General features: G+C 44.6%; 1 protein-coding gene across 9 annotated transcripts in view; it reads right to left on the bottom strand.

Annotated features, from left to right (window-relative positions):
* The window catches only part of BRD4 (bromodomain containing 4), a 225,180-nt gene that overhangs the window by 61,570 nt on the left and 151,017 nt on the right, over nt 1–12,593 (bottom strand). For 6 of the 9 annotated variants that reach the window (XM_077838392.1, XM_077838391.1, XM_077838395.1 and 3 more), the window contains 2 exons: nt 11,209–11,289; nt 9,998–10,126 (listed from right to left, as the gene is read on the bottom strand). The exons of 1 other annotated variant lie outside the window; for it this stretch is intronic. In XM_077838392.1, coding sequence (XP_077694518.1) covers nt 9,998–10,126; nt 11,209–11,289 — 210 coding nt within the window. The remainder of the gene's footprint in view (nt 1–9,997; nt 10,127–11,208; nt 11,290–12,593) is intronic. 2 more of the 9 variants (XM_077838396.1, XM_077838397.1) reach the window with 1 other exon arrangement.

Below are 12,593 nucleotides of genomic sequence, written 5' to 3'. Positions count from 1 at the left end.
GCAGAGAGTGCACGTGTGTGTTTTAAGTGTACAAAATGAGATGGCACAAGGGAGCACACCACCATGAGAAACTTGGGCTCTTATTCTGGATCTTCTTCCTGTTACTGTGGGGCAGAGCTCAAGCTATTATGCAAGAGTGTGAAGTTACTGAAAGATAATTGACTATTCCTGCACAGTCTATTGGAACTAGGAGAGTCACTCCAGCTACTCTGAATATGAATGTAAACAGACATTTTTATGGAATACTGAAGTTTCCATATTGAGTGAAACACTTCCCTTCTGTAAGCTACACTGCTATTTTAAAAAGCCCACATGCTGCATGAGTGAGTGGAGAGCTGCACGTTTTAATGAAAGGCTCTGACACAAAAGATTACTGAATTTTGATAAAGGATTACTGTGATGGCAACACGGAGTACTGAGTACAAGGAAGTTATTTATAAAGCTATTTGCTTCTGAGGCTTTATAAGATGGGAAGCAAAATAAGTTTTCGCTTCAGTTAAAGGATGGTAAACAAAGTACACAGTTCCAGAGTCCAAGGAGAGATTACTCACATTGTGCAGTAACTACAGTTCAAGATATTTCCCCCCCACCCTCCTTATGGGTGTTCAACTTCAGATGCCTCCCATGAGGTCTGGATCAGCGTTTCGGCAGCAGTGCCCATTTGTCCCACACGAGCACTCCTGATGGCCTCATGCCCTGTACTGAGATCTAGAGCTGCACGGGCAAACTACCTCCAGTTCCTTTTCCACTGTGAAATTCTATGAGACAAAACTTTGAACCAGAGGGAAAGGAGGGTGGGTAGTGGGGCACCCATAGAGACACACCTCAAAGACGTGCAGTTACTGCACAAGGTGAGTAACCTCTCCTTCAAGTAATGTCCCTATGGGTGCTCCATTTCAGGTAACTCCCGAGCAGTATCCCTGGAAGCAGGAGGGAGCTTTGGATTTGAGTCCAACACTGAAGTTATAACTGCAATGTTAAATACAGCATCTGATCTGGCAGCATGAATGAAAGCTTAGTGTTTGGAGACCAGGTTGCCACTGTACAGATTTCAGCCACTGGAATATCCTTCAGCAGTGCTATAGAAGCATGCTGAGATCAAGTAGAATGGGCTAGGCACTTCAGAAGGAGGATGAACGTTGGCAGCCTCATAATAAGAAATACCATCCAGAGATCCACCTTGAGAGTTTTGAGTCGAGACTGTGGATCCTCTGGATCTGTCTATAAACAAACAGTCTGGGAGACTTTCAAAATGGTTTGGTTCTGTCCAGATAGAAGGCTAACGCTCTTCTAACATCCAATGTGTGGAGGGAAAAATTTTCAGTGGTCTGGTGTGGTTTTGGGAAGAAGACTGGAAGATGAATATCCAGGAATATTAATGGCTAATACAGAATTCAAAATATACCTTCGGTAGAAGGCTATGATGAGGTCATAATGAAACTTTCTCCCTGAAGAATACTGTAAAGGGAGGGTCTGCGATTATCAACCCCTTTCTCCAACTCTTTTGGCAGAAGTGACGGCCACCAAGAAAGCAGTTCTCATGGCCAGGTGAAGATAGGAACATGCAGCCAACTGGCTCAAAGGGGATAATTAAGGACCAAGTTAGGGGCGGGGTGAAAGTAAGTCAAGTGACTTACCGGTACTCTGGGGCCAGCTCTAACCCCCGGAAGGGGCGGGGTTGAGGGGGTCAGAGCCAGCCCCCCCACCCGGGTAGCAGCAGCAGCCCAGGGCTCTGGAGGCTATTTAAAGGGCCCAGGGCTCCCCTCTTCTACTGCCCTGGCCCTTTAAATAGCCGCCGGAGCCCTGCGGAAGCAGCGGGGCTCCAGCGGCTATTTAAAGGACCGGGGCTGCAGAGACAGCTCTGGAGCCCCAGCCCTTTAAATAGCCCCTGGAGCCCCCGTTACCTCAGGGCTCCGGGGGCTATTTAAAGGGCCCGCGGCTCCCCAGCTTCTACCGCCCCAGTCCTTTAAATAGCTGCCGGAGCCCTGGAGTAGCAGCGGCGGGGCTCCAGTGGCTATTTAAAGGGCCCGGGCAGTAGAAGCAGGGGAGCCCCAGGCCCTTTAAATAGCTGCCGGAGCCCTGCAGCCGCTACCCCAGGGCTCCAGCAGAGGGGCTCTGAAGGCAATTTAAAGGGCCTGGGGCTCCAGCCACTGCTGGGAGCCCCAGGCCCTTTAAATCACCCTCTGGGGAAGCCAGTCTGCCCCAGTATGGTGCACTGGCTCTTGCCGGCACGGCGTACCAGGGCGTACCGGCTTACTTTCACCTCTGTTTAGAGGTGAGCTCTATGCCATGGAAAAAGGTTCAACCTCTTAATGAATTTTGCTGTCCTGGAGGGAGCAAACATTGAGAATCCCTCTACACAGCACTGGAAGGTCATGATGGCTGCCATGTGAGCTTTGCTGAACTCCTGGAGAGTCCTGACTTTTTCAATTCCAACAGGTAGTCAAGGACAGCAAAGAGGGAAGAGTGAACAGGCAAAAACTGCTGCCCAGTACAACACTGGTGAAATCTCTTACATTTCTGAAGGCAAATGTTTCACAAGGTATCTTTCTGCTGTTTAACATCACTGTTATACTTCTGCAGAACAGGAAGATGCTATCCCCAAGAACCATCAAAGAACCAAACTCTGAGATGAAGAATTCCCAGGTTGGGATGAAGAGTCCAACCGGAATCCTGAGACAGCAAGTGGGGAGATGACAGAAGACTCAGTAACAGACAACGAACACGAATCAGGTAAGGGTACCACGCTTGACTTGGTCACTATGGGATAACTAAAATGACCCTGGGTTTGTCTTGTCTGATCTTGTTCAACACTCTCAAGATCAATGCTGTGGGAGGATATGCATGGAGAAGGGGCCTTTGTCCAAGGAATTAGGAAAGGAGTCCGCTGGGAAGAGAGGACCCAGCCCTCCTCTTGACTTGAATTTCTTGTACTTCCTGTTGGTGGGGGCAGTAAACAAGTCCATCTCTGGAAACTCCAGGGTCAGAAAAATGCAATTACGGGTCCACAAGTCCAGCTCCCAATCATTATCTAGGGAGAAGTGACAGCTGAGATTGTCAGCCATGGTGTTTTATATCCCTGGAAGGCGAGACTGAAATAAGGACGTGATTGGTTATACATCAGTTCTATAGCTTCTACAGCACAGAGAAGGGGGGGGGATCTTGCACCCCTTCCCTCCTGACAATTGATGTAGAACATGTTGGCTATGCTGTCTGTCATGACTTTGTAGCTATTTCATTCCATTAATCAAAGGCAAATCCATCAGGCATTCTTGACTGCCCTCAGCTCCAGGAGGTTCATGTGTACAAGAGACACTTGGGTAAACAATTTGCCCTGAATGGTGAGAGTCCCTAAGTGTGCCCCTGCACCCCATCATGGATGCATCTAATGTTACGGTGATATGAGGCTGGATGAAAAAAACATCTGTACAGACATTGGATGGCTCCTTCCACCTACTGAGTGAGTCCAGTACTCAGCAGGGGAAAGACACCAGATTGTGCTTAAAGAAAAGGAGTACTTGTGGCACCTTAGAGACTAACCAGTTTATTTGAGCATAAGCTACAGCTCACTTCATCGGATGCATACTGTGGAAAATACAGAAGATGTTTTTATACACACAAACCATGAAAAAATGGGTGTTTATCACTACAAAAGGTTTTCTCTCCCCCCATCCTACTCTCCTGCTGGTAATAGCTTATCTAAAGTGATCACTCTCCTTACAACGTGTATGATTTTTATCTTTGAAAACTCGTGGCGAACGGGGGAAGTCCCGGATGACTGGAAAAAGGCTAATGTAGTGCCAATCTTTAAAAAAGGGAAGAAGGAGGATCCTGGGAACTACAGGCCAGTAAGCCTCACTTCAGTCCCCGGAAAAATCATGGAGCAGGTCCTCAAGGAATCAATCCTGAAGCACTTACATGAGAGGAAAGTGATCAGGAACAGTCAGCATGGATTCACCAAGGGAAGATCATGCCTGACTAATCTAATCGCCTTCTATGATGAGATTACTGGTTCTGTGGATGAAGGGAAAGCAGTGGATGTATTGTATCTTGACTTTAGCAAAGCTGTTGACACGGTCTCCCACAGTATTCTTGTCAGCAAGTTAAGGAAGTATGGGCTGGATGAATGCACTATAAGGTAGGTAGAAAGTTGGCTAGATTGTCGGGCTCAACGGGTAGTGATCAATGGCTCCATGTCTAGCTGGCAGCCGGTGTCAAGTGGAGTGCCCCAGGGGTCGGTCCTGGGGCCGGTTTTGTTCAGTATCTTCATAAATGATCTGGAGGATGGTGTGGATTGCACTCTCAGCAAATTTGCGGATGATACTAAACTGGGAGGAGTGGTAGATACGCTGGAGGGCAGGGATAGGATACAGAGGGACCTAGACAAATTGGAGGATTGGGCCAAAAGAAATCTGATGAGGTTCAATAAGGATAAGTGCAGGGTCCTGCACTTAGGACGGAAGAACCCAATGCACAGCTACAGACTAGGGACCGAATGGCTAGGCAGCAGTTCTGCGGAAAAGGACCTAGGGGTGACAGTGGACGAGAAGCTGGATATGAGCCAGCAGTGTGCCCTTGTTTCCAAGAAGGCCAATGGCATTTTGGGATGTATAAGTAGGGGCATAACGAGCAGATTGAGGGACATGATCGTTCCCCTCTATTCGACATTGGTGAGGCCTCATCTGGAGTACTGTGTCCAGTTTTGGGCCCCACACTACAAGAAGGATGTGGATAAACTGGAGAGAGTCCAGCGAAGGGCAACAAAAATGATTAGGGGTCTGGAACACATGACTTATGAGGAGAGGCTGAGGGAACTGGGATTGTTTAGTCTGCAGAAGAGAAGAATGAGAGGGGATTTGATAGCTGCTTTCAACTACCTGAGAGGTAGTTCCAGAGAGGATGGTTCTAGACTATGCTCAGTGGTGGACGAGGACAGGACAAGGAGTAATGGTCTCAAGTTGCAGAGGGGGAGGTTTAGGTTGGATATTAGGAAAAACTTTTTCACTAGGAGGGTGGTGAAACACTGGAATGCGTTGCCTAGGGAGGTGGTGGAATCTCCTTCCTTAGAAGTTTTTAAGGTCAGGCTTGACAAAGCCCTGGCTGGGATGATTTAATTGGGTATGGGTCCTGCTTTTGAGCAGGGGGTTGGACTAGATGACCTCCTGAGGTCCCTTCCAACCCTGATATTCTATGATAATGAAGGTGGTCCATTTCCAGCACAAATCCAGGTTTTCTCCCCTCCCTGTTGGTAATAGCTTATCTAAAGTGATCACTCTCCTTACAACGTGTATGATAATCAAGGTGGGCCATTTCCAGCACAAATCCAGGGTTTAACAAGAACGTCTGAGGAACTGGGGGGGGGGGGGGAATAATAAACAAGGGGACATAGATTACTTTTTATAATGACTCAACCATTCCCAGTCTCTATTCAAGCCTAAGTTAATTGTATCCAATTTGCAAATTAATTCCAATTCAGCAGTCTCTCGTTGGAGTCTGTTTTCGAAGTATTTTTGTTGAAGGATAGTCACTTTGAGATCAGAAATTGAGTGACCAGAGAGACTGAAGTGTTCTCCGACTGGTTTATGAATGTTATAATTCTTGACATCTGATTTGTGTCCATTTATTCTTTTTTGCTGGAAATGACCCACTTTGATTATCATACACATTGTAAGGAGAGTGATCACTTTAGATAAGCTATTACCAACAGGAGAGTGGGGTGCGGGGAGAGAAAACCTTTCGTAGTGGTAAACACCCATTTTTTCATGCTTTGTGTGTATAAAAAGATCTTGTGTACTTTCCACAGTATGCATCCGATGAAGTGAGCTGTAGCTCACGAAAGCTTATGCTCAAATAAATTGGTTAGTCTCTAAGGTGCCACAAGCACTCCTTTTCTTTTTGCGAATACAGACTAACACAGCTGTTACTCTGAAACCTGTAGATTGCGCTTGTTCAGGCTATAAATTATCCTGAGCCATCCCTGGACACAGCAAAGATGTAACCTGGCATGTTATGTTACAAAGGTACAAGCTGCATGTGTTCTGGCAGTTGGAAGCAACTGTCTTCCCAGTGGTCACCATGAGAAAGGCACGAGGCTCTTGAAAACCGTTAATCGGTGGCACAAAGATTCCAATATGGCCACTGAGAAGAGCCATTAAGCACAGAAGATGGCATCCAATGCTGGTCATACCAATGAGAAGGGACATGGATTTGTCTTGCCCCAAGATCCTCTCTTTCCGTAAAGGTGTCAGGTCCTTGCACAAAGATTTAGGAATATGAAAAGAGGTCCTCATTATTGTCTACAGGATGAGCTCCGCTTTGCTCAGAAAGCACTGGAGAAGCAGGTGGCACCAGGGAAAGATCTAATCCTGGTGACCCTGTTGATATCAGTATGAACAGGCACTCGGTACCCATTGACAGGGGAGACTTCGGCTCTTCTGAGACAAACAAGTCTCTTGAATACCTAAATTCCTGTTTCAGAGTAGCAGCCATGTTAGTCTGTATCTGCAAAAAGAAAAGGAGGACTTGTGGCACATTAGAGACTAACAAATTTATCTGAGCACAAGCTTTCGTGAGCTACAGCTCACTTCATCGGATGCATTCAGTGGGGAGATTTATATACACAGAGAACATGAAACAATGGGTGTTACCATACACACTGTAACGAGAGTGATCAGGTAAGGTGAGCTACCAGTGGGGGAGAGGGGGGGACCTTTTGTAGTGATAACCAAGGTGGGCCATTTCCAGCAGCTGACAAGAATGCCCGAGGAACAGCGGCGGGGTGGAGGGGGTAGTTTTACTTTGTGTAATGACCCATCCACTCCCAGTCTTTATTCAAGCCTAAGTTAATTGTATCCAGTTTGCAAATTAATTCCAATTCAGCAGTCTCTCGTTGGAGTCTGTTTTTGAAGTTTTTTTTGTAGAACTGTCACTTTGGTTACTTGATTACAGACCTAAAAGAGACTGAAGTGTTCTCCGACTGGTTTTTGAATGTTATAATTCTTGACATCTGATTTGTGTCCATTTATTCTTTTACATAGAGGTTGTCCGGTTTGGCCAATGTACATGGCAGAGGGGCATTGCTGGCACATAATGGCATATATCACATTGGTAGATGTGCAGGTGAAGGAGACTCTGATAGTGTGGCTGATGTGATTAGGCCCTATGATGGTGTCCCCTGAACAGATATGTGGACACAGTTGGCAACAGGCTTTGTTGCAAGTATAGGTTCTTGGGTTAGTGGTTCTGTTGCATGGTATGTGGTTGCTGGTGAGCATTTGCTTCAGGTTGGGGGGCTGTCTGTAGGCAAGGATTGGCCTGTCTCCCAAGATCTGTGAGAGTGATGGGTCGTCCTTCAGGATAGGTTGTAGATCCTTGATGATGCGTTGGAGAGGTTTTAGTTGGGGGCTGAAGGTGATGGCTAGTGGCGATCTGTTATTTTCTTTGTTGGGCCTGTCCTGTAGTAGGTGACTTCTGGGTACTCTTCTGGCTCTTTCAATCTGTTTCTTCACTTCCCCAGGTGGGTACTGTAGTTGTAAGAACGCTTGATAGAGATCTTGTAGGTGTTTGTCTCTGTCTGAGGGGTTGGAGCAAATGCAGTTGTATCGTAGAGCTTGGCTGTAGACGATGGATCATGTGGTGTGGTCTGGATGAAAGCTGGAGGCATGTAGGTAGGAATAGCGGTCAGTAGGTTTCCGGTATAGGGTGGTGTTTATGTGACCATTGGTTATTAGCACCGTAGTGTCCAGGAAGTGGATCTCTTGTGTGGACTGGTCCAGGCTGAGGTTGATGGTGGGATGGAAATTGTTGAAATCATGGTGGAATTCCTCAAAGGCTTTTCCACGGGTCCAGATGATGAAGATGTCATCAATATACCGTAAGTAAAGTAGGGGCATTAGGGGACGAGAGCTGAGGAAGCGTTGTTCTAAGTCAGCCATAAAAACGCTGGCATACTCTGGGGCCATGCGGGTACCCATAGTAGTGCCGCTGATTTGAAGGTATACGTTGTCCCCAAATGTGAAATAGTTATGGGTGAGGACAAAGTCACAAAGTTCAGCCACCAGGTTTGCAGTGACATTATCGGACACAAATCAGACGTCAAGAATTACAACATTCAAAAACCAGTCGGAGAACATTTCAATCTGTTTAGTCACTCGATTACAGACCTAAAAGTGGCAATTCTTCAACAAAAAAAACTTCAAAAACAGACTCCAACGAGAGACTGCTGAATTGGAATTAATTTGCAAGCTGGATACAATTAACTTAGGCTTGAATAAAGACTGGGAGTGGATGGGTCATTACACAAAGTAAAACTATTCCCCCCCCGGCTGTTCCTCGGACGTTCTTGTCAACTGCTGGAAATGGCCCACCTTGATTATCACTACAAAAGGTCCCCCGGTAATAGCTCACCTTACCTGATCACTCTCGTTACAATGTATATGGTAACACACATTGTTCCATGTTCTCTGTGTATATAAATCTCCCCACTGTATTTTCTACTGAATGCATCCGATGAAGTGAGCTGTAGCTCACGAAAGCTTATGCTCCAATAAATTGGTTAGTCTTTAATGTGCCACAAGTCCTCCTTTTCTTTTTGCTAAATTCCTGTGTTATCAGGTGGATTTGTGCTGAGAATGAGGGATGTTCAACAGTCTGTACTAGGTTGAGACCTGCTTTGATGGGTCCTGTCTAGCAAAAGTCATTGGTACCAAAGATGACAACTCCTTTGGAAGTACCAAGGGACTCTGCATCACTTGTCTAGAAACCGAAGGAAGCACAGGATGGCCTGTCAGTACAGCCCTTCTGGAAGCAGAGAATTTAGAGTCTCTGCTGATGGATTTATGCTTAGGTGGTACTGAGTATAGCTTTGATAACAAGGTATGGTTGCTACTGTGGCTCTTTGAAGGGCTTGGAGTCTTAGAAGACCTCCCAGTATTACAGGAGCCTGGAGCCTCAGCAGTATCCAGTCCAGGACCTGAGATCTCTGACAGTTAATTTCTGAAGAGACTGGGGCTTTTTTTGAAATAGGCTCTTCATGAGGAGAACTAGAACTCCTCTTTTTAAGTGCCTATTTGGTACCCTCCAACATTTTTCCCTGAGAAGTTGGGGGGAAAACTGGTGCAGAAGCTGATGAGGCACTATGCTCACGCAAAGGCTGATGTACAGGGGAGTATCGTGGCCTGGATCTGAAGATGGGAGTGCTCCATCGTAGAGAAGCTTGAATCTAATCTCCTGTTTTTTTCTAGCTTTGATCTTAAAGGTTGAGTAGGTATTGTGCTTTTGAGGGATATGAATGTACCCCAGACAGTAATTGTACCGGTAATGTCCAACACTGAGTGGGACAGATTCCTGAGATGTGAGACTACTTGAATCCCAGAGATCCTGGCATATTCCGGCGACAAGGCAAAAACCTCCACAGGGAACCCCTCAGGTGGGGAGAAGGAGAAGCATTGAAAAAAGCTCACCTCAAATGAAGCAAAGAGATTATAAAATATAACTTGTAGAAGTGAATAATTCCACTAAATTAAAAATTAGATGATCCTAAAGCAAACTTCGAGCAACACTAGAAGCAAGCATGCTAGACACTGTCTCAGGCTGTGGGTGGCTTCCCACACAGCTCTACTCATAGTTGGGACAGAGAACAAGGATGTCTGGAGTTCATGCATGGGCTTAACAGGCACTGCTACTGAAAACCTCTACTCAAAGATGCAAGGGGTGCATGCACACCTGAAGTGGAGTGCCTATAGGGACACTACTCAAAAAAGAAAAAAAAAGTTACCAGCTCAGTCTGTTCAAGCTGGCATAGCAACTACAGTTCATGCTAACACTGCAATGTGGAAGATTTGCTTTTGAAAATTTAGTGTACCATTCTGGTATATTTTTGTACTTCAATTTATTTTATTTTTAAAAGTTTAAGGTGTAGGTTATGCTAGACCATTATGAAAAAGTTTCAGGTACGAGTTCAAAACAGAAAAGCACTCTAACAAAGCAGTTTCTTTACCTGCAGTTTCCGTGCCATAGCTACCACCTCATGATCAGCAGGGTTGTATTTGTAACAATTGGAAAACATCAATCGGACATCTGCTGCAAATTCCTGAGCATCTCTGTATTCCCGGTTCTCCAGTTTAGACTAGAAGGGAAAACAAAACTCCACTATCAACAGAGCAAACAAAACAACTTACTGAATGGACAAGAAATATCTTGGATCTATGGCATCCATAGAGTTCTGGGCTTCCACCTAATCTCCATCTATATCTAACCTTTGCCAAATGGAGCATTGCTTTGGAAACTTGCCAGAAACCTGAGATCTGCATTTGATTTACATAAAATGGAGCAGATTACAGCCATCCTGAACTATAACATGGAGGTGCATCCAAAAGACGACTACAGAAATAGCATACAATGCAGCTAAACTGCTGAGACCAAAATGGAACATTGTATGCCGAAGCTGGTATTCATTCATAGAACATCCCTCCATAATAATAGGCAGCTGCAAGCTACATGGGAGGACACGACTGCCCACATGTGACAGACACTTTCACTGCCTACCAATTCAACGGACAGTATGAAGGAACTAATTCACTAGGTTACTGGTCCCCATCATTACCAATCATGGTGCAAGGTTTTGTTTGAACAACAATATGCTAAAACTTCACACACGCATCTGAAATGATTTTTTAAACAAACAAGTTTTTAATCTTTGTATCACTTTCTTATAAGAGAAATCACAAACTGTCAGTAGCAGTTAAAGACATCGCACAAGTGGGCTCAGTCCAGCATAGCAGTGACAGTTTGAGGAATTGGGACCACAGGACAGTCCCTCCTTCAGGTCAGCAGGAACTTGGAAGCATTCAAGAAAGCAATATGCTTGGCATTTTTCTGTCAGACACAGGGAACCACATCCAACTGGCTGTGGCAACATAGGATTTTTGAGAGAGTAGTGTGGGAATAAATCCCCCAAGGATCTAAGGATGAATCTTATCCCCACCCCCGGGGAAAAGATAGAGCTTGATTAAAGAAACAAAGCAGTTGAACTGTGCAGGCTTAAGTCAGTCCAGAGTGAGACTATCTGCCATTACAAAAACACAAGCCTTAAAATAAACTCCCTGCACAGCAACTTCATTTTATTATTAAGTGAATGTAGTGGTGTGAAGCCCTGATGTGTGCAGATCTCAATTTATAGACAGTTGTCCACACCATCTCATTATATACCTCAATTTTTGTCTGAAGGAGCCAGAGGTGAGGATAGTTCTGTCTCCATGGCTCATTCAATCCTTTGCCTCTCTGCTGTGCCTGCCAACAACAAGGCCAAAAGTGATGGTGTTTTTTTGAGAGGTGGACACCTGACCATCAGCAACTGGAACAAGATCCACCAATGCATTTCATATAAACATAAAACAGTTGTCATGGGCAATGATTTTTGCTCACAACCAACTTGAACTAAATTTCAACCAGTGACCTGGAATAAAGAACTTTGTTATCCCATTACCAATGCTTCAGACATCCAGATCCTCTCTGTACTTGTGGTTTTCCAAAACTTCCTAGCTGGTTTTTTTTGTTAGATTTGGAGAATACTACAGAATGCTCAAAGTTGTTATACATATTCAGAAAAAGGGGCAATGGTACCAGATCAATCTTCAGCACAGGTTTTAATTATTTAATTGAAGGAAAAACAATAATCCTTCATTCACTTCATACAAGCCAAGTTCCCAGTGTAATCTCAATATGGGTTTGGGGGAGAGAGAAATTTGTCTCTTTCTTCTGCTTAACGTATTTTAAAAAAGAAGCCTGAGTTGCGTGAATACTGATACAACCAAAGAATTCTGCAGTTTAAAGCTATATCCATGAAGAAGTTATAAAACGACAGTGCTCCCAACAATGAATTGACATTTTCAGCAGAGACATGGACTGCTTTGCAATTACTTCTCTTGGATAAGCAACTCTCAAATACTCCATGAGAGGGAGCTAGTTGTGTCCTCTCAGCAGAAGGCTTTGATTTAGATGCTCTGGAAACATGGTCCTTTATATTAAGCAGAACATTTCCTTTAAAAGAAAAGGAGTACTTGTGGCATCTTAGAGACTAACCAATTTATCTGAGCATAAGCTTTCATGAGCTACAGCTCACTTCATCGGATGCATAAAGTGGAAAATGCAGTCTGCTCAGATAAATTGGTTACATTTTCCACTTTATGCATCCGATGAAGTGAGCTGCAGCTCACGAAAGCTTATGCTCAAATAAATTGGTTAGTCTCTAAGGTGCCACAAGTCCTCCTTTTCTTTTTGCGAATACAGACTAACATGGCTGTTACTCTGAAACATTTCCTTTAAAGGTGAACAGCCAATGTGGTGTTTTTTTGTTTGTTTTTGTTTTAAAGAAAATTCCCCTACTACAGCAACCTGTACTGACTGATTGAGCCCATTATCTTGGCTAAGGGTATTCAGTGTAGACTGCCATAGTAGAGGACATTTACTTTTAAAAAATGCACAGGCAGTTTTTTTAATTTTGTTTTTGTTTTTTGTTGTTTTTTTTTTTTTGAAGCCCCATTCTGGAAAGAGGACTGTCTTCTTTTCAGGACCTGTCACTTAAAGACTAGCAC

This window comes from Eretmochelys imbricata, chromosome 20 (genome assembly GCF_965152235.1).
Source record: "Eretmochelys imbricata isolate rEreImb1 chromosome 20, rEreImb1.hap1, whole genome shotgun sequence".
Lineage (NCBI taxonomy): Eukaryota > Metazoa > Chordata > Testudines > Cheloniidae > Eretmochelys > Eretmochelys imbricata.
This window is presented reverse-complemented; position numbering and strand designations above follow the sequence as displayed.